The sequence below is a fragment of the Oryzias latipes genome, chromosome 10 (genome assembly GCF_053564925.1).
Source record: "Oryzias latipes strain Hd-rR chromosome 10, Olatipes_Hd-rR_3.1".
Classification (NCBI taxonomy): Eukaryota; Metazoa; Chordata; class Actinopteri; order Beloniformes; family Adrianichthyidae; genus Oryzias; species Oryzias latipes.
Window position 1 is genome coordinate 23123920 of NC_136246.1, and position 25945 is coordinate 23149864.

Genomic DNA, 25945 nt, shown 5'->3' on the forward strand with positions numbered 1-25945 from the left:
AAAAAAGGTTCAGAGCACTGTCTAGTGGGTCTAGATGACCCAACTCCAAATGTTAAAGTGCCTAGGATAGCACAAGGGTTACAGCCGAGGACTTGAGATGCTTGATCCTTTATTATAAAAAAACATGTATTGTGGCACTTTTATGGTGCAGATTATTGATAATGGATCTGTACAAAATTCTGCATTTTTGAAAGTACACATCCATAGTCCTTAAAAATTTTAATGAATTTGATGCCAAAAAGAATCTGCAGAACAATATAACCTTTATTTAGGTTTCAGAAATGTTAATGTGAGAAAATAAAAGGATGCAAGGAAGATAATGGTTTTTTTTCAATCTTTTTATTGAATATTAAGGTAAATATTTCACATTAATACAGGCTACATAAAGTAGAGCCACTATACGACATGAAATTTACTCTCATTTTAACCCTTTTTAGTATGTAAACAATTATACATGTATTTACCACTCTAAAAGGTTCTGATTTCTCTCTTTAAGTAATCATCATCTAGATCTGGGCCGAGTTTAAATAGCTACTTCATGTTGAGACCCCTGTATCCCAAGAACAATGTATGTGGGTTTAAGTCATATTTGCTAAACTACGCAGAGAATGGATCCTGGTGAACAGGAAATCGCGCCCGTCTGTTCGCCTCGTCAGGACTTCGATAACAGCTCTAGCCCAATTTCCTTCATGGGATAGGCACATGAAAGAATGGTGAACTGAATTCCCCATTCTTCAGCCAATGCTCTGAACTCTTAGGTCTACTGAAGTTAACAAGTACTTTGTATCATTTTTTTCCTTTGTCTCCTTCGGTCATTCTCATCAGTTGGTAGTACATGTTTGTTTTGTGGGTCATGCTGTGTGCGGCAAATGTTTGAACTCGGTCTAGTTGACATGGTTCAGGTGCACGTTGCCCACATGAGGTGCCCAGGTACCAGGCCAGACCTACAGAAGATAAGACGAGGCACGAAATGAAAAACAAAACAGCAACATTGATCAGATCCCATTATTCTAATTGAGCACATAAACTGGTCAAGTTTGACAGAAGGTGGGCTCACCTGCTGCTGTGGGTCAGAATTGTCTGCACTGCCAGGTACAACTTTGATGATGGGGCTCCATGCAGGGTCACCTGCATGCAAACCATTGTACATTGGACCCCCAGGCCCCTCTGCCATGGGAGGATGGGGAGTCAGCATAGTTCCTCCATACATTGACATAGGCATACCCTGAAGAAAGGACAAACAGTTCGAAAAAAGAAGGCAAAAAAGGCAATACATGATCAACGTAGCGAGTGTTACCTTCTGGAAGTCTATGTAATTGCTGGGCAAATGTTGAGGCTGGTGGTAGTTGTTAGCAGGGTTTGCAATGCCGGTGTCGTCCTGTTCCATGAGCTGGTGCTGAGAGAAGGCCGACTGATCAGGCTGCAGCTGCGGGTGCATCATGTGGCTGCCCATCAGGGGTTGGGACCAACCAGACATGGCCTCTGTACCACAACACAAAGGCTTATGAGCTTTTTGGTGCATGAAATCAAAAGGACATCACTAGAGGTTGTAAAGTGAGAGTCCTACCTGAGGCGCTACCAACTCCAAAAGACCAAATGCCCCCCTGTCCAACTGAAGCCGGGTAGCTGCTTGGGAGGAGAGGTGGGTTGACTGTACCAGTCTGTCTGATTCTCGCCAACCGTTCGGTGCCGATAGGTGGGGGAACTTTTCGGTCCTGCTGGGAGGAGTTGCCTGGCTTCGGTTGGGGAGGAGGCACCATGGCAGAGGAGGACACTGTAGGAGGAGGCAGGACGAGGGATTCACCTGGTGGAGGAGAAAAAAGACGCGATAAGATTCAGAGAGACAAGCTTTAAGACCTTAAAGACCCACTCTGATGAACAATGTTTTGTTTCTTTTTAACATGTTCTTGTGGCATTTTTCTTATGATGGAGGGCTGGAGCGGTAGGGCGGCCGACCTCTGATCGGATTATTGCAGGTTCAATTTCAGCCTTGCCTGCCTATGGTTCCTTGGGCAAGTCACTGAACCCCACCTTGCCTCTGGTGGAAGGTTGGTGCCAGTGTTTGTCAGCACAGCCGCCATCAGAGTGTGGATGTGTGTGTGAATGGGACTTTGGGTGTAAAGCGCTTTGGGCCTTCAAGGAAGGTAGAAAGCTATACAAGCATATGCCATTAACCATTTATAAAGAGAATTAAGCTTAAACTGCATTTCTGAGAATTTCTTTGTTTAAACTCTAGTAAATCAAGAGCAGATGGAAAAATGCTGTTTGAGAAAGAGCCTGTGGGTCACAAGGTCCCTGCTTTGCTTCACAACGGGAAGGAAAGGGGAGGTGGGTTTCTTCCACGCCAACAGTCCTGCCCACTCAGAGGCGAATTTCTAATGAACTATGCCGCTCTGCAGAAGCTATGTCCTAGAAAATGACAGAATTTTTGATTGTGGGCTTAAAACAGCATCATCGATAATCAAAAGACCGTGGGAACGATTTTACAAAAGATGTTTGGAGTGGAACTTTAATATTATTTCAATCTCAAATGAAGGGATATTTCAAATAGATCACTGTAGGATCACTGTAGGAAGCAGGTTTGCTCAAGTACCTGACGTGGACGCACTCCATGGGTGAGGGGAGAAGTGCTGTCTGCTGATGGAGGGTGTGCCGACTCCTCCGTGACCCTGCTGCACGTACATATGGCTGCCAGATATAGCTGTGAAAAAAGAAAATTCAAACACACTTTAGCCTCATATGCATTTCAAATCCAAACAACCATCTTTTTGTTTTTTTTCTCTGATACTTTTATCTACACAGTGCATGATTATGATGCACTGACAAAAAAAATAAGCACCTTACATTAATTTAATATCAATAAAGTCAAATAAAAGGCATTATTACTGTCACTTCATTTCTAATATATATATTTTTTAAAAGGTGATGTAAATTTGCACACTACGTGAAGTCAAAGTAAACATTACCCTGAGAGACAGGGCGGTAACCAGGTGCTTTGGAGCTGTCTGGTGGAGGTGGGGGCATCATATTTTCCATTTGGCCCATGACAAAAGGCGGATGGGCTGAATACGACTGCTCTGGTGGTGATCGAGCAGGTAAATGGCACGCTCCCCATACCTGACTGTTTCCCACCTGCAGCATCAACCACAAGCATACGCAATGGTTAACACCAAGATAAATCGTGCACCCCCCACCCAAACAGATCGCTTCAACTCACTTGGCTGTTATCAAAGATGCTGCTGATGCTGAAGAGACCTGCAGGACCAAAGTTGGGAGGGATCTGCTGAGGCTTCCCTGCACCAGTGACATGCGGCATCTGGGAACCGTTGATGATCCCCATGTTCACAGAGACCTGGAGGGAGCCTGGAGCCTGACCATGGGCGTGTGATTGGGCTTGAGCGGGTCCACTTGGTGGCTGGGACGTCTGGTTTTGGGTTTGTTTGAGGGATTCCTTGCTTGGGGGCACAAACCCAGACAGCTGTTGCTGCTGCGTCTGTTGCTCAGAAAGGGAATAGTAAGGCCCTGATGGCTGCATACGATGAGAGATCCTGGGAGCGGGGGCTGAGAAATGAGGAATGGTGTTGTTGGGGTGCGCAACCCTGGGGGAGAGGATGGGGGCCGACGCTGAAGGAAGGTGAGAACTGGGCTGTGGGTTAAGGAGGGGAGGAGGAGCTTCCGTCGACGATGCAGAGGAGGGAGGAGGTGGCAATTGCTGTCGAGACTCTGATTTGGAAACTACAGTCATGGCTTGAGAACTGAAACCGACAGAGTTGATGCTCTCGCTGACTGACACAGTCTGGCTCTCTCCGTGTAGAGGCAGCTTGTCCTTCCCAGGAGGGGCAACACCACTGGGCTCTGATTTAGCGGGCTGGGCGGGGGCCTGAGAAATGGATCCTACTGGCTCCAGAGAGGGGTTTGCCGTTGTCGTGGTTGAACTGTGATGTGCAGGAGAAGCCGTGCCTGCTACTGTATTACTACCACTGCACTGAGCAGCAGAAGATACAGGGGTGGCGCCAGCAAGTTTGGGGTCAGGGGCAAAGAGCTGCTTCCTAACAGACGAAGGAGTGGGGACACTTTGCTGTGGATTATACGGAGTAGGATTAGTGGGATGAGGCGAGGCTGCAGATGTGTTGGGCACACTAGTGGTGGTCATGTTGGAGGTGGGGACTGCCGTTCCTGAGCTGGCTGTGATGCTGTGCTCGCTGTGGGTCGAGTTGGATCTGGCCTGAGCACCAGCATTGTTTGCGCCTCCGTTGTGTTTTGGGGAGCTGTTAGCACTGCCGGGACTTACGGGACGGACTGGGAAGGGACCCCAGGTACTGGATTGGGGAGAGAAGGTGCCTCCAAACTGAGCCATAGGTAGACGAGGATGTCTGATTTGGTGCATCGTCTGAGCCAGCAGGGCAAGCTGAGGGTGGGCGTATGCCAGGGGCAGAGACACTGGGAAAGGCTGTCTGATGTTTGATGAAAGCCCCTTCCCAATCTTCCCTGCAGACTGAGAGGAGGATGAAGATGTGGAGGGGGGCTGGAACGGAACACAGGGAGATGTGACCAATGAGCTTAAAGCCTTTGTGCTGGTAGTTGAGCCACTGGTGGTCCCTACGGTAGAAGAAAAGGATGCTGGGGTTGTTTTAGAGCCTGGGGCCCTGATGTGGTTTCGGGGAATTAGATCCTCAAGCTCCTTGGCTGGGTCTTGGATTAGAGCGTTGATCAGCTGCACTGCATACCGTGTAGACTCCGTCCCTCCTCTGAGAGGACAAAAAAATGAAACTCATTGAATTTTTTGTAATCTACAAGCCTAATCATCAAACTTTTTGGCTTCCAGTAGCGGTCATACTCCATATTCTTTAATTTCTCCTATGTGACTCTTTCTGGTGTTCTGCCATAAACATAGTGAGTAAACTTGCTGCTCTTGTTGCCGTGTATTGGCCAGGATACAACTTGGTGTGTTTTCAGCAACAGCAGCATCAGTCCAGTTTCTGCTGTCTAAGTGCTAACCATTCAACAGGACTCAGCAGATCACAAGTTTTCTAGACAATAATATGTGGACGGTGCATTTTTATTCAGTCTATTCCTTTTATGAGTTTCAGTGGTTAGTATCTTGATTGTAACTATGGTTGCCATGTTTTGAGTTCTACAGGAATGTAGATATGACTGTCAACTGCTCTGTTTTAGGACTGTGGGACCAGAGTACACACACCAAGCATCACACCTTACAAACTAAAAGGTCTGCACAAAAACAAGCAATCGAACTAAATCTTTTATGCAAGCTTTTTATTTAGTTGTACTTTATCCCAATTAGTTATTCTTAGTCTATTCTTCAGGTAAAATTCAGGTAGAATTCATGTAGAATCTAAAAAACCTGTGGAGACTCAGACCAATTCATGAGAATTAAACTAAAAACTGCAGCACCATCGGACATCCTAAAGGGAATTATTTTTTTACCTGATAGTAATCATTCTCTCCCCATTCTTGTCCTTCTGTTTGTCCACGTCAATATGAGCTCCTGTCACGTCTTGAATGGCCGTGATGTTGCAGCCTCCTCGGCCCATGATCCGAGACACAACAGAGGCTGGCACAGACAGCTTCTTTGATCTTAGGGGGAAAAAGGAGAAGGGGGGGGGTTAACTGCAAAATATTTGTTTTATTTTAGTGTTCATTCAAATTTAAGGTTTTGACTAAGCTAAAATCATTATTCCTATTAAACAATAGCAATCAATTTATCTTTTTGGAAGAAAAGGAAGAAAAAAAAAGAGGACAAAAGCGTTTACTGACCTTCTGACCACCTCTTTCCACCCTTCATCTCTTTTTTGGATTCTCTTTGGACTTGTGAGGCTGTGCTTGGTGTTGGGCGACGTGACGGGAAGAACCATGGGTTTGAACGGCGAAGGCAAAGAGTTTGAGGTGGAGTCGTTTGCATCTGGAACTCTGTGAGAGAACAGACAGGAGTTGGCTACATTTTTGCATCAGCATTTCATGACCCGCCGTTTGCAGAGACCGATACAATCAAATAAAACCTCAGCTTCAGCCAAGCTTACTTACTTTTGCAGTGGCTTTGAGATGGAGACCGTGACCTTATTGTCTACTTTGCTGTCAGCTTGCGGCTGAGGAAAGTGTCTCTTCTCTGGGCCAGGCAAGGGGATCTGGGAGGGGGCCGCTCCTGAGGAAGGGGCCGAGGATGAGGAGGATGAAGAAGAAGAAGAGGAAGAGGAGGAGGAGGCGAAGGAGGTGAGGTCAGGGAGGTAGTTGAGCTCCTGACTCTTCCCACCACTGCTGCTGCTCTCACTGGCACAATCGGTGCTGTCCAGCGGGTCAGAATCGCTGTTGCCACCCGTCACGCCCCCACCCCCACCACGTGGCTCACCATGGATCTTGTTCTTGTCAGCCTTGTGTTGTGCTAACACAACCTAAGAAATAATAACTTACAGTCGTTATCGTTTCTTTACACTTTAAAATGCATCAGTGTATATTATAGGGCTGAAAAATTAAATTAGGTTTTAATCCAAAAAGAAAGACTTGTTTTTTATATTTACCTGGGGGTCCTGTAATATAATTGGTTCACTTGGTGCTGAATCCTTAGTCTTGTTCTTTTTGTTCTTGCGATTGGTGCTTGGGGTAGTGGCCACGTTTGCTCGCTTCTTACCAAAAGGTGTAGTGAAGGTGGGGGAGGTGGCTGATATACCGATGGTGGTGGTGGTGGTCGCACTTGGAGGTTCAATGGGAACTTCAGCTTCTAGAATGAAATTCATACAAGCCAAAATATGAATCTTGTGCTCAATGAACACTACATTTTTAACAAATTGACCAATACAGCGGTCCCTCTCTATAATACAGTTCACTTTTTGCAGCTCTGCAGTTTTGTGATTTTTTTGTGTGGTTGCAATTTTGGATGTTGTTTTTTGTTTCTGCGTCAAGATTGGCGGTTGACAGTTGTCAGTCCTGAGTTCTGTACAGAATGTGTAACACAAACTTTGAGTGTTAAAACAAAGAAAAAAGTGTGGAAACATTCATGTCCGACTGAGAAAAGTGTTTAAAGGGAAGGGTAGTGAAGGGCTTTACAGCTTTAAAACATCAATAATAATAAAAAATAAATAAACCTGACTATTTCACGTATTGCAAGAGATTTTTAGAACGCAACTTGCGCAACACTGTCAACACTGTCAAGTCATTTATATGCAATGAAAGGCGTTGGGGGTTACCATCAGCTGAATCCTCCTTCTGGTCGTGCATCTCAGAGGACTCCTCCTTCGTTTTCTGTCCCTCTTCTTCCTCCTGCTTCCTCTTTTGCTCCTCCTTTTTCTTCTTGCGTTTCTCCTTCCTCTTCTCCCGCTTTGCAGCCAGGGCCTGCTTCTTGCTCTCTTCTCGAGACTGTTAAGACACAACAAAGACATATAAAAAAAAAACACATCCTTGAGGCCATAGAATACTTTTAGGAGGAAAGATCCTCCAACATTACCTTCTCCAGGTCCAGCTCCTTAAGAAGAATGCTAGCATTTTTGTTGGCTTCAGCTGCTTGCTGATCTTTAGCTTTGACAATGGTCTCCATACATTGGTGGCATTTCTTTAACAGCTCCTGCAATAAACACCCACATTTATTGCTTTGCTAATGTCACGATAACATCCTTGTTCCTTGATGAGCTAATAGTAACTGGAACAAAAAGAATCCATTTTACCTTGTCTGCGATGGTAGCAATATATCTCATGCACTCGATGTCTGATGGGAACTGGTTAACCTCCTTCACAAGATACTGAACCACCTTCACGTGACCCTAAAATGATAAACGATTATGTTAACCAAAGGAACGCCATGATATAGTTTTATGCAGCGCTTCCAATTCCAGCCTAGATACCTTGCGAAATGCCGCCATAAGTGGGGTGATTTTGCGGTTGTCGGCTGCATCCACATCGGCGCTGGCGTGTACAAGGAGCTGAACAACTTCAAAGTGACCACCGTTTGCTGCCAACCAGAGAGGAGTGTTCCCTTTCTTGTTTCGTACATCAATATGAGCGCACCTACAAATGAGAAAAAGGATGCATTGCCATAAGGACTTAAAAACCCCTTTTGTCCAAACAGGTGAACTCTATACTTTGTAGAATAAAGCAGAGGACTCATAAGTGACACTAAGCCATTTCACATTGGAGGCAACTCCTGGAGAGGTGACTAAAACAGCAATAATGCAAGACAAAGGAAACAGTCTCTCCTTCAAATGGTTCTGCGAAAAAATATCATTTCCCCAGAAAAAATTGAATTGATGGACATTTTTTTTTTTTTTGTTAAATAGAAAAAGCTCTTAAATTCAAAGGCTTCGCTGTCCTCACCTGTTGATAAGCAGCTCACAGAACTTGTAGTGGCCCTTGTCAGCAGCAATGGTGAGGGCAGTGTCTCGGGATGAGGGGACAGGGGGAGCATTGACATCAGCACCTTTGTCCAACAGGACACGGCCCACTTCTGCATAACCTCCAGAGGCTGCTTCCATCAGAGGAGTTAAACCAGTCTGTTGGAAACAAGAATACATTATTAAAATCTGCTGTAGATAGAACACTAAGGGACAATTTCCACTTAAATTATAATAAAAAATACAGATATTCTTTCCTATACAAGGTAAGTAAAAGGTCACTCGTGCAACCACAAGTGGAAGACTCCCCCCACCTTGGCCCGATGCTCAACATTAGCCTTGCGATCGAGCAGCAGGCTGACGACCTCGGCCCGCCCCTGAAAGCAGGCTAGAGTCAAAGCGGTGTTTCGGTTGGTTTCAATCTGGGCGTTGATGTCGGAGCCCATATCCAGCAACAGCTTCACAGCTGGCACATGGCCGTTCATCGCAGCCAGCATCAGCGGAGAGATTCCCAGCTTGCTGCCGGTCCTGTTGAAAGGTAGGAAGTACACTTTTAGCTTCAACAATAGACAGCATGACATCAACTCAAAGAAGAAAAATCACATTGCTGGTTTGATTCATGATTCAGAGTTAGAAAACAGTAAAACAGGGCTTCTGTTTTTCACTGTAATTTGTCACAGTTAAACTCTTAGTATGATGGTAAAAGTAAAATTACATCATTTCTGAGTAGTAATTGCATTAGACTTTATAAATTTATATGAGTATTATTACCTGATGTCTCCTATATTCGAATGAGGTATGTCATAAACGGTTGAGCTTTTTTAAACTTTTTAAACTGTGGGGTCATCCTGCTGCTACTAACAGTGCACTCTGACATGACTTTCTGATAGAACCCTGAAGCCACTCTAGCGTTTACAATCAATTAGGTTTATTTTAATTTAGGTGTACTTATTCAAAATGTCACACATGGCTTTCCTTTTGCTTGGCAGAAAAAGGGGATTATGGGTAAATACTGTTATGCTATGCCACAACTGTAATCTGAGACTATCATCATCTTTCACCTGGAGTTGATCTCAGCTCCAGCGTTGAGGAGTATCTTGATGATATTGACATATCCTCCAGAAGCAGCCAAGCTCAGAGGAGTGTAGTCTGAAACGTTGCGGTGTTCCTTGTTGGCTCCACGCAGCAGCAGCAACTCCACAACCTGTAAAGCAAACCAACAGAAACAACTTTGAAAAAGTAATTAAGGTTTTCCTTTCCATGTTAAGCTGTAATTTCATATATGTACATAAGACATGTAATGTATCCATCCAATGTCGTGGGTCGCGGGGACAACAGTCAAAGATGGATGGACAAGTAATGTATATAGAGCTCATTTTCTCAAGTTTATAGAGATTTTAATGGTGTATTGGGTGTGATACTTGTTGCAGGACTGCATGAGACCCCAGGCTAAAGCTTTTGTTTTTGCATAGACTAAACTCTACAGTAGTTTCTTTAGAGCACTCCAGCTGGGGTGATCCTCCAAACTCAAAGAGAGCCGTGCATGTTAGGCTTAATCATTTCAACAAATCATTTATAAACAGATTCAGACAATATCTCTGAAACCCCTCGATGCTGCAGCAACACCTCTGTCAGTCTACCCCAGGGAACCTGTGGATTATCATCAGTAGTTTGCCATCACCAAGTATGAATGAGGAGTGAACGAATAACGGATGCACATTGTAATAGTTTTGAACGTCTGGAAATTATTAAGATTAGTCACATCTCCAGAACAAACTCAACATCCAACATCATTACGTTAGCCTTTGTGAGCTGTGTTTTTTATTTATTCAGAACCTGTGCATCAATTCTATGTATTGCTTTATACTAAAATGTGAGAATCAATTAGGTTGTGAGAACGGTATCAACCGTTTTTAGCTAATCTGTCTATAAAAGACACCTTGGGACCGATCCTCCTAATCCCTGGGCTTTCTGCGTATTTATATGTAAAGATAATCATGCACATTTTTTATTTTCGTGTAGTTTCCTTTTCTTACATACCATTTTTGTGACGCTGCTAATCTGAGAGCAGCTTTTTTAGATTAAAAAAAATGTTAAAATCGAGTGCAGTTTCTCTGGAGGTCCAGCAAAGGATTGTGTCTACCTCTTGGCGTCCCCCGGAGCAGGCCAGCGAGAGGGGCGTGTCTTTGGTTCTCTCTGACTGGGCCTCGATGTCACCGCATTTGTCAAGCAGCACCTCAACCACTCCCACGTGGCCAGCAGTGGCTGCCAGGATCAAAGGGGTAAACCCTGTGGACAACAAACACACATTTCATTTCATTTTTTTAATTTCATTTTATTTTGACCTCTAAACAGTTCCCAACTTTGCCAATATCATGAATTGGAATTGCAACAATCTGAACAATCTGGAATACATTAGAACTGTATCTTTTGAAATGTTTTTGTTTCGCTTTTGGGGAGCATCTCTCGGTTGCAAACTGACGCCTCCCAATTTAATAGAATTGGATGTAAACTATTTTCTCCTCATTGTTCTGTGATGCTCTTTACCTTTCTTATCCCGGTGCTCGATGTTGGCTCCCCGTGCCAGGAGGACAGACACTAGCTCCTCGTGTCCTCCTGCACACGCTAACGTCAACGCTGTGTCGTGATTACTCTCCGTCTGTGTAGAAAACGTTGCTGTTTTATAATTCAAGTTTCTGCTAGGCTGTCAAATATCGGTCATGTTGAGTTGGCTTTGCATCTTACATGTGCATCAATGTCAACAGAGGGGTACAAGGGCAGTACAGAAGGGGGAGATGCGATGTTTGCGGGCGTCTGTGCAGGCGGCTGGGAGAGGGGCGTGGGAGAAGTCGTAGTGTTCAGCATGGGCACGCGACTGCTCACAGCTACAAAAAAGAAATAAAACAAAATTGAAATGATCACTTTCGTTTTAGGTGGAATTTTATTTGGGCTTCTGTGAAAAGATTCCTACATACCTGCCATGATGTCATCCAGCGTGTCTGTGAGCGTCTGCGCAGGTGTAGCTACCATCAGCCCATCTGGAGCATGCTGCGGTATCATTCCAGGACCAAGCCCAGCAAGCTGTTGACCCTGACCCTGCTGCTGCCCTAGAATCTGTTGCCCCAGCAATACCCTCTGCAGCTCTGGACTTGTACTTCCTGCGTAGTCTGCAGGATTGTAATCTGGCAGGGGTTGGATTGGGACAAAAGGAGCCTGAAGAGGTGGAGGAGGAGGCTGAGGCTGAGTCTGTGGCGAAGGAGGAAGAGGAGGCTGCTGTGGTCCATCCCTATAGAGGATTGTGTCAACCTGAGGAAGCTTGGGATAGTCGTCGTCCTCGCCGTCGTCATCTGAGCCCTCCTCTTCTTCATCATCATCTTCCTCTTCCTGAGAGCACACAGATATAACCTTCACAATAGATCTGTCAAATTTCAAAAGGGCTTAGTCGACAAACACTATCTTAACTGAAGCTTTTACCTCTTCCCCGTCCTCCCCTGGCTGGTCTTCTTGTTCCTCGTCTTTGTTGGCCTCTTCATCCGTGTCGGAGCCAGTGTGCGCCTGAACAACTGCCGTGGAAAGGAGGAGCGCGGGGTCTGTTGCTGTAATCCCAGGCCCCGGCCCCGGGCCCTGGCTTTGTCCCGCCTCCTGATCTTCCTTTAAGCCCTTTGCTTCCATGTACTCTTTGGTGAACTGTTGCTGTGTTTTCAACTGCAGCCGACGCTCTACCTTCTGCAACTCCTTCAAGATTTTCTTCTTCTTCTGCACCTAAGTCAATAATACACTTATTTCATTCAAGTATTGTTGGGTGTTTTCTTAAACATAAGCTGTGTGGATAGTGGGTACTGTCGAATACAATCCCCCCAAAAAAATCAGACTGGTATAAAAACGAATTGTACCTGTTCCTCTCTGCTCTTCTTTAGCTCCTCAATCTTGTCTTTGGTGAGCGGCTCCCCCTGAATAAGCTCTAATGATTGTAGCTGAGCCTTTTCAATAGCGCTAATTCTCTGGCCCAGCTCATTTAGCTTTCCCTCCGTTTCCTCCACAATGCACTCCAGAGGTTGGCACAAGTGGAAGGGTGGCAGAGGCTCCGCTTCAGACCCCCGTCCCACAGAACAGGGGACACCGGGCTGCATGGCTGCTTGCCTCTGTTTAGACACGCCTATATTTAAAGAGAAGCGTGTTGGTGAAACAGCTTGTTTGAAGTCAAGCTCCTCAAGAAGCTTCCTTTGCAGCAGTTTACCTTTGCTGGAAATGGGTGGGGGTGTGGAGATGTTTGATGGGGCTCTGTCGGGCTCCTGGGGGGGTACTACCATGGCGAGAGCTTGGAATGGGACACGAGGAACCTGCAACAACGCATGTGTAAAGATGTCAAATATTTTCCCAGATGAACGCTGTGTAAAATGAATTGTCCTGCAGCAAATACCTGAGAGGCGTCTTGTGATGGGGGTGTGAACTGGGACAGGTCGGGGGCTGGTACAGACAGGATGTTGTTGGGGTAATCCAACAAGTAGGACACCACGTTAGTGTGGCCACCCTTAGCAGCTTCAATCAGCATGGTTGAACCATCCTAGAAGAAATAACCACCCAGTTTTCTTTTATGTTTGGCTGTTTGAAGATTCCAATTGACGTGCATGAATAAATCCACAAAATGTCAAAATGTTTCACTGAAACATGCATTACTTTGAGTCTGTGCGTAGGATCTGCGCCGTGTGCCAACAGCAACTCCACCACAGCGAGATGCCCTCCAGCACAGGCCAGAGAGACCACTGTGTGATCATTGTTGGCAGTAGTTCTGTTGACATTAGCACCTAAACGGGAGATCCACATAGTCCGGCTCAGAAACTTCTCATGGATGAGATCAATCACATTGGTTGTCTGTATCATGGTCTACAGAGCAACTAAGACATCCTTTTAGTAAATTTTAATGACCATTGCACCAAGAAACTCAGAAGTTGTCATTTATTTCCCTTAAACATCAAGACTGAGACAAGAAATCTTTAATTTTGGAGATTTTTCTATAGGTCTCAATATCTTTATGCAACATTTTAAGATCACAAATTAGAATACATGACTTTTAATTCTGCACATAACATTTTAAAACACTTAATAATATCTTTAGGTATAAAAGGACATTTTAAGGGTTTTGGGTCAAATTTTTGATAAATAAAAATCTATAGGAACTGTGTTAACCCTAAAAGAATGGACAACTCACCTTTGCTGATGAGAAACTGTACTGTGCAGAGATGCCCCGCCCTTGCTGCCTTCATGAGGGGGGTCCGGCCGCCTTCTGATTCATGCTCCTGCAGAAAGACATAAAAGATGCATGTGTACGGTCCTACAGCAGCTTTACAATATACTAATATACACATGTTTTGGTGTTTTAGAAACTAAAATACCCACTTGTGGTTTAGGCACTCAAATTTAAGTTTTCTAGTATTTTATTTCACATCTCAGACAATTAATCTGCCGGAATCAAAATGTGACATTATTTTGTCTAAAACCTTCGAGTTCACACAGACATAAACTTTCTGCAAACAGCCAGTTCTACTAAATTATTATAAAATTATATTCAGGTTCACTCGTTTTGATCCATTTGTCAAAATCAGTGCAGCACATTTGGAAGCTTGAGTTTATAGATTTATACTGGTAAAAGACTGGAGAGAATTAAGAACATTTCAAAAAATCAAACGGTTTAAAGCAGGGATGCCCCGATCTGATCATATGATCAGAAAACAGGCCCAATCATTTTGTTTCAGACTTGATCAGAATTATATTTTGTCTCTCAATCAGGGACAGAATATTTAGAAGTCGGCATATCGTGAATGGATCATGACATTTTATTGCCGTGAAGTGCAGCAGATTACGACACTAATTTGAGCAGGAAGTGCACAAAAATCTGAAACAGAATCGAATGGATCGTAAATCAAATCTATCCAGGCTCTGGTGAATCGAATCAAATCAAACGGATTCTGGAAATTATTGGTGATACCCAGCCTTATTAGATATTAAATAAATGTGTTCATTTTTTAAATGTGTTACAAAAGTATCGGATTGAGACGTGATATTGGCAGCTAATTGATATTGAATTACTTGGAGCCAGATTGGGCCAAAAAGACCTGATCGGGACATCCCCAATTAAAAGGCAAGTATCATTTTCACTGTGATGCACACCTCTTTTTTAACACAACCAATTTAACGCCTGGTATAATTATATCAACTACTAGGCATTGTGTTGTGACAAATCTGTCACTCTCAAGAGGGCCGCTGTTACACATAGTAATTATTTAATCTCCTACCTCATTCAAATAGAAAAATAATAAATGCAAGGCATAAATGTTAGCTTTATGTTGTAAGGCCAGTCAGAAATAATGGAGAGGATTTTAAAATGACATACCAAGTTGGCTCCAGCTTGCAGCAGCACATCAGCCACATCCGTGTGCCCATTCTCACATGCATAGGTCAATGCTGTGTCTCCTGTTGCTGTGGTGGCATGAACATTGGCACCTGAATGGGGGGGGGGGGGGGGGGGGGGGGGGGCAAGACAAAGATTGTATTTATTTAAAAATGACCATTTTTTAAGCGGACACATCTCCATTCTTTCTCTTGCTTTTTTACGTTTTTTTTCCCTTACCTGCAGCTAGTAGGTATTTGACCAGCTCCAGATGGCCTTCCTGTGCAGCTTCCATTAGAGGAGTGGAGCATCCTAGCTCAATATCAGCTCCTGCTTTAATGAGGAAGTCTGCAACTTCCAAAAAGCCTCCGCAACATGCCAGTGTCAACGCAGTCTCCTGGGTCTCCTCTGTCTGGGCGTTGATGTTAGCACCTGGACAACAGGAGAAGTGAAGTTAGCTTTACTTTATTCAATAAAAAAATTGAAAACCTCAAAGGTGGTTGGGATTCTCATTCTTTTTTCTCCTAGATGAAGAAGGAATGGTGTATTTAAGACCGATTTAACAGCAAAGCTTCTCACCTTGAGCTAACAGAAGCGCTACCATCTCTTCATGACCTTCTCTTGCTGCCTCCATCAGCGGAGTGTAGCCTTCATCATTAACCTGGACATGAAAACATCCATCATTAGCTTAGAAAGTGAACTCACAACAAAGCTGTGGTCAGTAAAACAGTTTCAATTATGTCTTACTAAAATTAATCTGGAGAGAGACATTTATTTCAGTTGTGTTAAACGCACAAACTCTGGTATCTGGTATAGTAATCTGGTATGCTTCTCTAAATTGGATCAAGTATCATAACAGGCATTTTTGATTAAAATTTTCCTCAGTTACAACAATTTAAACTGTCCCTGTCATGAGACATGCGACAGACAATGACTAGGAATGCAGAAGATGAGATTTAAACTTCTATAATATTCAAAAATAAAAGTCAAATGGTCCGTGAACACCAAAGCTACAACTTGTGATAGATGATTTCAACCAAAATGCACCCTGGTGTGCATTTTGTTTCCTGCCTTGGCAATCCTTATAGTGTTGTGACAATTTCTGTGTTTCTACATACCTCTTCCAAATTGGCACCTCTCTCAATGAGCAAGGCTGCCAGCTCCACGTGTCCTCCACACGCAGCAAGGGTGAGGGGCGACTCAAAGGAGTCCGCTGGCATGTTGACCTGTGCACCGCTGTCCAACAGCAGTCGCGCTACCTCCACATGGCCGTCCTGGGACAGAGAGACACATGAATAATGTAGAGATAAGCACCTGAAAAAATGGACAGAACCATCTTTGGAAAAAGCTAAAATGATGCCCAATAAGAGACGTGAAAACTCGCAGTCTAAACAGTTTATTATAATTATTGTGGTTTTGTTAGCAGTCGCCTAAAAACAAAACAATCTGACATAATCCTTCATCACTTTACGTTAGTCTATGTTGTTACACTGATTTATTTTCTTTATTGAAACCAGTTGCAAATAAAATCCAAAAAATATTTTGTTTTTGGAGAATTTCCACCAAGCTCTCATACTCTACAAGATTTGTTCACAGTTGTGATCTTTTCGGTCCGAAAATTTAGTAGAATTTGGCAAATACCTACGTAGTTTCTTTTTAATAATTTGTGTGAGAATACTGAGTAAAACAAATGGGCTTTACGGGAGAACATGAATGCTTTGCAAAATAAATTGAAAAATTTAAGTAAAACCTGAGGATTTTAATGAGAAAAAAGATTTTACGTTTAAAATTCAGAAAAAATTGCAGTCAAAAAGTTATTTTTTCCTTATTTTTTATCAGAGACTCACCATGCAAGCCTCCATTAGTGCTGTATGCATCTCATCTGTTTTATGCTCCTGGTCAGCTCCAGCCTCCAAGAGAAAGCGCACCATATCCAAGTGACCTAAAGAGAAGAAATTAGATATGAAAGAAATATTTAAAAGCATTAGCAAAGATGGTTGGACATGACATATCACATATTCAATTTATACAAGTACTGTTAGGATCAGATGGTGCGTAACATGATGAATATCGACACATTAGAGCTCCCACCTTTGTAGCAGGCAAGTGTTAGAGCACTCTCCTTGAACTCGTTGGAGTGTGTGTTGATGCCGGCGCCATACTCCAAAAGGACCCTGGCCACTTCTACATGGCCGGCGCTGGCCGCCTCCATGAGGGGAGTGTGTCCATTCTCATTGTGATCTTCAATGTTTGCACCCTCCTTTAGCAGCACCTTAACCACATCCACAAAGCCGCCGGCACATGCATACGTCAGAGCTGTGTTGCCTGGAAAGAAACAAGGAAGAAAAAAATTACCAAACAGCAAAACAAGATGTAAAGAATTCTCATTTGACGGTTATAGTTTACCTGTGGAAGATTGTGCATTAACATCTGCTCCATGGACTAGGAGCAGTTTGACAATGTCCACATAGCCTCCACTGGCAGCAGCCATCAGGGGCGTTATGTCCCCCTTGATGCCCCGATCTTCTACATTGGCATGCATGGCCAACAAAACCTAAAAGTTAAAAGGGGAAATTATTTAAAAACACACAGGGGTTGTGTTTAAGACAAAAGATCCAACAACAAATGTAAAACTACAGTTTTTGTTGGTGCAGCAGCACAGCTCATTCTATAGTGAACTATGTGCCATGCCTTCTTCATTCTACCTGTGCAAGTTCATAATAACCAGCAGAGCAGGCCAGGCACAACAGGCTTTCTCCCTCTTCTGTGTGTTCGTTGACGCTCCGGCCTTCATCCAGAAGTTTGCGCACAGCGTTGACATCTCCATCTGAACACGCCTCTGCTAAGCTGCGGCTGAAAATAACCAAACTGCTACAATTACTGCCACTGTGACAAGCAAACAAAAACACACCTGAAATTGAAGGAAGCATACAAGCTACTGGCATTTGGGAGAGAGGGGTTGAGATGTTCAGAATGGATGGGATACATACTTGTCAGCCTGACCAGCGTTGAGTGTGTTTTCTGCTCTCATACGGGTCAGGGCAGCTGCAGCCTCATCCAGGGCACAGCTCACTGATGACGTCAGCCGCCGTAGCACTTCAGGGTCTGCAAAAGCTTTGCCATCGGCAGTGGACAGTTTACCGATGCCTGCCGAACACCAAGAGGGCAGTGGTGCAGAGGGCAATGCAGACCACAGGGGAGCATAACCACACCAGGCCAGGGGAAGAAGCAAGTCCAGTCCAGCCAATCCAATCCAAGGTTAGTAGCAGCACACACATGGAGGAGGGGGGCAAAAAACACCACACACAAACACACACACACACACAAAAGCTTTGTTAACATGACTTCATAAATCTGTCACTACCTTCACAGCATCAGGTGTAAAATAAAGATGTTTTAAACAACTATGAGGATTGGGTGATGCATTAAATGCTCTACAAATGAATGTTTGCCAAGATATACAATAGTTTTGGTAAAATCATTTTTCAAAGTTGTTTTTTGCATTTATAAATCCACACTTTCAAAGGAGTTTTGGCTGTGATAATCAGCAAGAAAAGGGAAGGTCTACACCTCTATCTGACCAAAAGCTGCAGATTTTCGAAGAGAATTGAGCACCGGTCTAACTAACCACATGTCACCAAGACAAACTCAACAGATGTTAACGACAGGCTTGTGGTTCAGACACAAAATCCTCAGATGAGCAGAAATGCGTCTTATTTGATCCATTTTCCATTTGTAATAGTTTTAAAATGTCTAAAGAAGAGAAGTTTCAGGTCCAACTCTATTGAAATATACATTGAATTCGATTTAAGAATCTTTTCATCAAGGTACCATTTCAGACATCACAGGCCAAATTTTGGTTTCTACATATTTCAATCTACAGAGCATTACAGTTTAGCTTAAAAATTCTGATACAGGATTTAAGAACATGTTTCCATTTTCCCTCTGCTATTGTACTAAATTCTACAGTGAACAGCCCAAACCTCATTAAAAAACTACAAGGAATGCAGAAGAGGTAGAGCCTTGTCATTAGTAACCATAGATTAAGATATTTGTTGAACTTTTAAAACCAAAACCAAAAAAAACAAACAAAAAAAGTCACATACTATGCAAAAAATAGTCAAGGAGAAGAAAATGTGGTTAAAATCCAGTCAGTCAAAAACAACTGTGAAGGCAGCAGACTGGAGACAAACCCAAAATGTTGTTGGAAATGAAAGCATGAAAAGGTTAAAAGTTGGGACAAAGAGGAAACTGTAAAAATTGTTTAATAAAGAAAATCAGTTTTGGTAATGACTCAAAAAGTTGAAACCAAAAGGAGTGACCTGAATGCAGTATATTTATCCAAAACAATTATCACACTATAGCAATAAAAGAAAACAACTGACATCCGCCTGTTTTAGTCTTTGTTCTTTCTAAATAAACTGAATTAATCCAAACGACTGACTACATTGCTTATTTTTCATTTGGTCTTTTTGCAAATCTATTCAAACTAATTAGCTTCTTGATTTAACAAACAGCAATATTTTATGCATCACTAAATACAAAAGCAACACAACCATAACACAATGTACACAGTGTTTTAAAGTCAAAAGGAACATTTGTATGTTTGACTAAACTTTGTCTCTTGTCTATTAAGTATAAGAGTAGAGGACAAAGACTGAAGTTTCAGTGTAAAGTGTAAATCTTTTTATTATATGTTCACTCATAACCAGCTGGTCTCGCTCAGCTCCACCCAAAACGGTTATGTTTACACAAACAACACGACCTTTAATCAAGATGTTCTAAGATAATATATATAAAGGACAGATATATCTAGCACAATGCAAATGTTAGAACACAATTCACATGAACTGGACTAATTTTAGGATTTAAAACTACATATTTACAAGTAAACGTGGAGTACTTTGTGTTTAAGTGTGTCAGACCTCAGTGGGTCAAGTATTTCTTTAGTGCAGTCGGGTCAATAAGGCATGAGGGCACAGCCAACAAGACAAATACTGGAAAAATAATTAAACGCAAATGAAATTATAACCTAAAACTTAAAAAAAAGGAACAAACAATTTAGAAAAATGCTAGAAAAAAATGTAGCATTTAGATAACAATATCATCTGCTTATCCATTAAAGACACGGCCTCAAAAAAGGAAAGCCACTGTGATCTCTTTTTAGAGAGCTTTATATTTGCTAAGTCAACGTATGGGCACAGGTCGGTCATATTATACCCTGCAATTTTCTGGCTGTGTTTCTTCCCTGTATATTTCCCATTCATTTTATGGCGCTGCTACAACAACGGAATTTCCCTACAGGAATTTAAAAAGTTAATCTTGATCTTTACACAGCAGTATGCTCTTTTTAAAACTCTATAAACGGTTAAGACTGAAAGATTACAAAAATGTTTGTGCAGAAAACAAACACATTTTCCAGATCTCTCATCAGAAATAGTTAAAAATGATCAAAATAAACATTTAACGATGTTCAACGTCGTACAGAACTGCATGCCAAGATAAAAGACAACCAAACCGTGTAATCTAGAGGTTATGAGTCAAATATTTACTGTACTGCTTTGTTGTCCTATTGAGATGCTCCACTTACAGTTAATTAAAAAAAAGGAAATCCCTAAAATCCTCAAACAGTTTACTGTAAACTTCAGGAAAAACTAAATAAGGATTTCATTCTTGTGGTGCATGCAGCGTAAACAAGTCACACTACACCCGCAAGTGGCCAGGTAATTAAAACAAACATATTATTGACATTTTTGGCAATTTAAAATTTTTGATTCCTGCAATGAGATTTTAAGTGGTTTTATTTGGGATTATACATTCTATATGACACGATAAGCGCCGTGGAGATTTCATTAATGAAATGTGGGACAGTTTGTTTATTAATAGATTCCTTTACAGGAGTTACATATGCTACAAACAGATGAAGAGTATTCCTACTTACATGACTTACATCCAGTTTTATAGTCGTTTCTCGCTTGTTTTGTCAAAAAAAGGTTTTGCTAAATAGTTTTCTGAACACTGTGGTCATCAATATTTTTTTATTTAAAACAATGTAAAACTGGATAGAAAAAAACCATGAACGCATTTAAATATAAATTTATATAATATAAAACAATTCAACCAATGTCTGCTTGAATGTTTTTTATCAGTGGCATTAAAAATATAGAGTATAGAAAGTTTATATTAAAAAATTATTCACTTTACAGCAGTCTTATAAAAAAAATTCTGTCTGCATTTGAACAAGAGGGCAAAAGTGCGTGACATCAAAATTCAAAATAAACTACTCCATCAACATCCTATTCAAATGTATGTATACGTTCTGATAAAAATTGCATCTTATTTGGTTTCTTAACGTGTACAGAAAATGGGAGACGGTGGTCAAGGTCATCCTAGCACCAGCAATGGTAAGAGTTGCAGTCATTAATAATCCATGTCAGACTTGTCTTACAGCTGGCATGTGCTGTAATTAAGTCTGCATGACATGGTTAGTCAGTTTACTAAATGAATGATAATTCCAACAAAACATTTTTTTTACTCTTGGTTAGATCCAAATGTTTTCATTTCTCGAAAATCCAATAGAAATTTGCCTTTCTGAGGCCATTTAATAAGAAGATTTGGTTGAATTAAACCGTTTACGAAACAGTTGGAAACTGTTCATCCTAAAATAACTAATTTTAAGGTTTGCAATCTGTTTTTTGACTTTTTTTCCATCATTCAAACCCATCTATTAAATGTGACATTTCTGGTTTAGCATTAAATTGAGCATTTAAATGCCTTCATAGCTGTTAGAGCTTATGGCTGCAGGATACATTTGGATCATACTATTACGCAAAACTGTATATCAAAGAAAAACAACTTATAACTTTAGATTTTACACAAAAATATAAAAATGAAATGAAGCTGATTTGTTACATCGTGTTTGATGTTTTAAAACATTGCGATTAATAAACAATGTCTCTCTTAAACCACCTCAAAACTATTTAGTTATAATTTATGTACTTTGTAGTCAGCTGAATCAAAAAGTAAACTGAAAGTTTTCCTATATAATTTGTCAGGAAATTGACTTGTGTGTGAGAAAGATGAATTGGACTTCAACCCTTCTAGCTGCTTTCTACATTTCCTACCGTTTGTTCGCATGAAACTAGCAGTAGAAACTGATCAAAGATTTAAAAAAAACAGACAGGCAAACTAATCGAAAGAGACCGGCACCAATCCCTATAGAAAAAGATCAACTACAATACTTGTATTAAAACAAATGCAAAGCTGAGTGAGGACTTCTGCATATATTATCCATGTATATATTTTACTATTATTCAGTCAAGTTCCTTTAAAGGATACGTGTTAAAAGAAACTGGTACAACTGACTTTACCAAACACAAGGACTGAATGTCTGGACAAATTAAATAGATATTAGAAAATTCAATAGGGTTTTTATAATCTATGATACAGCTATTTCAAAATCCAGTTTTTGATGTTCCCTATAAAGCTATAAAAAGGTACTGCAGAGGAGGGAAAGCCTTATTTAGATTGCATTAAAGTTTTCTTCGACTACAGTAATAATTGCTTTTCTCCAAAAATGACAGTTTTGACAGTTTTCTTTTATTCCAAACACCATTATTCATAAATCATATCTAATGAGTAGCCCCACAGACACATGGCGCTTACTAAAATTACATTCAAGACAAGGAAAATTTGAAATAAATATCTTGAATCAGTATTTTACTATTTTGCTTAGAAAAGAAATATCAAAATATTATAGCTGCATTAATTTTACATAGGAAGTTTCTATATTTGGAAACAACGAATAAAAAAAATACTGCACACTCCATTTATTTATTAGTATCATTGCAAAACCTGTGAAAACTAGTGTGAATCAAGATTTCACAAATTTCACTGCCTCTGGTACCACAAGCCTCTGAGAAAGGAGACTACAATGAGATTAGCCGTTAGCCTTTCAACGCAGGCTGTGTGCATGCTGTGGAGGCTCAAGCGTGCTTCAACGTTAATCTGCATGGTAATGTTCACAGGCCCAAACAAGGCCAGGACACCTGGCTCTACTGGATTACTCTATGCAGGCCTACTTAAACTGTGATTACAGGTGTTAATTAAACATATTTTTAAAAGTCACTTTCAAACCGTTCTCTAACACCAAAGACTATTAAAGTTGTTTTATTATGAAGAGAGATACGCATAAAAGCAAAAACATGTGCTCCTAATTTTTTAACAAAAAATGTGACAAACTAGGCACCACCCAATGAGCCATGTGTGTTCAAGCTGGAGCAGAAAACCATTCACACAAAAGTCCTACCTGCAGCTTCCAGCAGAGCTTCAAGTCGGGCCTGCGTCTCTGGATCAACAGTCCTCAAATCCACTCCGTCTGTGGCGCTGGACAAAAGCAACTCTGATGCCGTCTTCATGATGGGGTTGTCCAAGTCCTCCTGGTCCAAAATGAATGACTCCACCTTGTGAGGGACACAAAATGGTCAGACATTACATTTTATTCCTTTGAATGCTTGAGCTTTAAAGTTGCTTTTTGCTGCACTAATGGATATGACAAACTAGTTTTAAAAGCAAAAATAGGCTTTTGAGATTTTTGTTACAAAATGTATAATTTGGCTACTATAGTGTTAATCTGTCCTGGGAAATATGATGCAAGTGGTGCCTTAATGTTCTGATTTCTTTAAGCAAGGACTTTTTTTTAAATGTCGTTACATCTTTGAGAAGATAATCGTCTTACAAAAAAATAAAGAATAACTAAAACAGAGCAGGTTATCTTAGAAAATGAAAGATTTGTTTCAATTACACATTATTTTTACTGAAAATTAATGTATAGCATTATCTCCAAGTCCGTGCATAAGGTCAAGCAGGCTTGGTGACCGACTTCAAGTGATAACGTAGAGTCAGAATTCCGCAATTTGGAGGAAACACTGGAGCACAGTACACCACAATGGGAAGCGCATTACATACAAGAATCTTTGTAATCAACAATGGATATCAGTGTCATGATTAATGAACTACAGATCCTAGCATGTTGGTATCCAGAGAGCTGGAAAGACCTAGAATGGCATCTGTTTAATCCTGAAGCTCAGACTTTAGCCACAGCTCTAAGCTGAAAGTTCTCTATTGAAGTAAAACACAAAAAGAAATGATCAATTGTCACTGTGCTACCAAGGAGAGAAATAATAGAAGAGACACACTCATTAAATTTCAATTTGTCTCTTTGGGTGGACCTAACAAATTGGATATGTTCTAGTTGATTTGCATCTACAAGGCAGATGCTGAGACAAAAACTGACTGTCAGCTGACATCCTTGTTTGACTGTCATGGCTCTGCTTTTTCAGGCCGATAATCCTCTGGACAAATGTTAGGGAAGCATACTAAAAGACAGTTCATCAGGTTCAATTGTCAGAAATTAAATTTCAGGCCATTTTTGACAGTGAGCTGTAAATCACTCTCTTTGTAGTGCAGCGAAAATTTTGGCCAACGAATATTTATACAAGTTCCATATATTTAACTCAGAATGCAGGTCCCAAAGTCCACTTCTCTGCCCATTTGTATTTTATTTAGCGGTAACCAAATTGTATATAAAAAAAACAGTTTGGCAACGTGGAAAATGTGTCTCCGACCAGACTGTGTTAGCATTGGACATGGCTGCACAAAATAAACTCGCGTGAAAGGTGGGGTTACATATCCCTTTTGCGCAGAGATCAGTTTTCTTTAAATTGCGCAAATTAAATTGTCAACAGGCTTGCAAGTATGTTTAGCAAAAATTGTCGAGATGCCATCACACCGGCATTGGTTGGTGGACGACATGGAAAGTCGAACATCTCGCGACGTAAAAGTCAAGTTTACAGCAGTGTTGTCTGTTGACAAAATGATTTACCGAGGCTGAGGACCAAAATCCCAACTAACCTTTTTTTTTATTAAAACCAAATGTGGAAAGTTCCACTCGCCGCGAATAGGGGGGTAAATACTTTATCTAAGCGTATAACTATAAAAGTTAGCCGAGGGGCCATCGGAGTTAATTTACATGATTTGATAAAGTGACGTAATTGCACCACGGACACGAAATAGCGTATATTTAAGTGGCTGTATCCGTTCGTGGGTTTGTGTCCATCATCCATTTGCTGTGGCTGAAGAGCTTTTAGGACTGCAAACTTGTGATGGGGTCTTGCGAGACGACAGAACCAAACGAGGCCGTCGTCGCTTCCACCCGAACTAGGCCGTGACCACAGCCTGTGCTGCATAAATAAAACATTTCAGCCGTTTGACGGGTATAACTGTACATGTCTCACCAAACACGACCCACGTTAAAACACTCTTGACTATCTGAAGTTACACGAGGTTCTATTATATTACAGCACATGTTATTTTTACGTAATTTCAGCGGCCTGGAAGGGGGTGGCTGCCAACTGCGAGCTAATGCTAGCTAGAAATCAGCTAGCGCTAGAAGAGGAATGTTCTCTGCTACGGTTTAGCTAACTAGCTTAGCGTTGCTACCTCTGAAACCTCGTCTTCGTCGCTGCCGGATCCTGGACCCGAGGAGAGGACGGCCGCAGCCGCTAGTTTGAAATCCAGTCTTTCTGCTCCAGGTCCACCTGGTTCACTGTACAAACGCACTTTCTTTCCACCTACACCAATCCCAATGCCCCCTAGTCCGACTCCTCCTGGTGTCGCTCCTACCCCCATCTCTGCCACTGGGGAGCGAGGAGTCACCGAGTCAATCTCGTCCTCAAAGCCGTCCGTCAGCATTGCTGTCCCGGCTACAGCATCCTGCATACTTAGGTTCACGATGCGTGCGTTACAGAGCTAGCTGTTGACTTAAGGATCCGTCCAGGCGCTTTCCTGTAAGATATTTGCTTGATTTTACTTCAGGGAATCCAGAAACTCTCCCGTAGCGAGGGTTGAGGAGGATCTCTTTCCCCCAGCCATTAACTTTCTAACAACCTAACCCGATTCGCACTGTTTCTCAGAAACAACGCCTCTGTTGAGAACTTGCGAAACGCTATTGGCTCAGATGGAGAAAACGTCATCACCCATTGGCTATAATTTGTGTCAATCACCAGTGAACCCAAAACGTCATGTTAGGTTTACCAATATCACGAGGCTGTAGAACGAACGTCAAGCACGACATGGTAGACTAATAACTTAACTAGTTGTTAGTTTTCCTAGTTTATGCAAGTATTGGAAGGAAATCAAGGCATATATTTGTTGTAAATTT

General features: G+C 41.7%; 1 protein-coding gene across 7 annotated transcripts; it reads right to left on the bottom strand.

The window, feature by feature from the left end:
* Positions 1-94: 94 nt before the first annotated feature.
* ankhd1 (ankyrin repeat and KH domain containing 1) lies at positions 95-25707 on the bottom strand. 7 transcript variants are annotated; one of them, XM_023959295.2, is made up of 40 exons: positions 25225-25707; positions 23033-23186; positions 17715-17871; positions 17430-17592; positions 17131-17278; positions 16816-17049; positions 16572-16666; positions 15843-15998; positions 15304-15385; positions 14965-15156; positions 14728-14837; positions 13546-13633; positions 13014-13141; positions 12757-12900; positions 12574-12676; positions 12230-12492; positions 11811-12098; positions 11312-11720; positions 11082-11221; positions 10884-10995; positions 10480-10625; positions 9398-9540; positions 8651-8864; positions 8320-8495; positions 7851-8013; positions 7674-7769; positions 7457-7573; positions 7200-7368; positions 6534-6733; positions 6043-6407; positions 5776-5928; positions 5446-5595; positions 4604-4748; positions 3218-4525; positions 2967-3132; positions 2594-2701; positions 1568-1804; positions 1298-1482; positions 1058-1225; positions 95-944 (listed from the first exon to the last, which is right to left on the bottom strand). In XM_023959295.2, exons 1-40 carry the CDS (start codon positions 25501-25503, stop codon positions 885-887), a joined length of 7914 nt encoding a protein of 2637 aa, XP_023815063.1. In that variant the 5' UTR covers positions 25504-25707; the 3' UTR covers positions 95-884. The 7 variants fall into 7 exon arrangements, with proteins under 7 accessions (XP_023815063.1, XP_023815059.1, XP_023815058.1 ...); XM_023959291.2 differs by having other exon boundaries at positions 3218-4748; positions 17430-17577; XM_023959290.2 differs by having other exon boundaries at positions 3218-4748.
* Positions 25708-25945: the final 238 nt, after the last annotated feature.

Coding starts and splice junctions, on each gene's coding strand:
- ankhd1 (XM_023959290.2), bottom strand. CDS start 25,503: ATGCAGGATGCTGTAGCCGGGACAGCAATGCTGACGGACGGCTTTGAG. Junction 16,667..16,815: donor AACACTTGCCTGCTACAAAG/GTGGGAGCTCTA, acceptor TCTTCTCTTTAG/GTCACTTGGATATGGTGCGC. Junction 8,014..8,319: donor TGTGAGCTGCTTATCAACAG/GTGAGGACAGCG, acceptor TCTCATTTGTAG/GTGCGCTCATATTGATGTAC.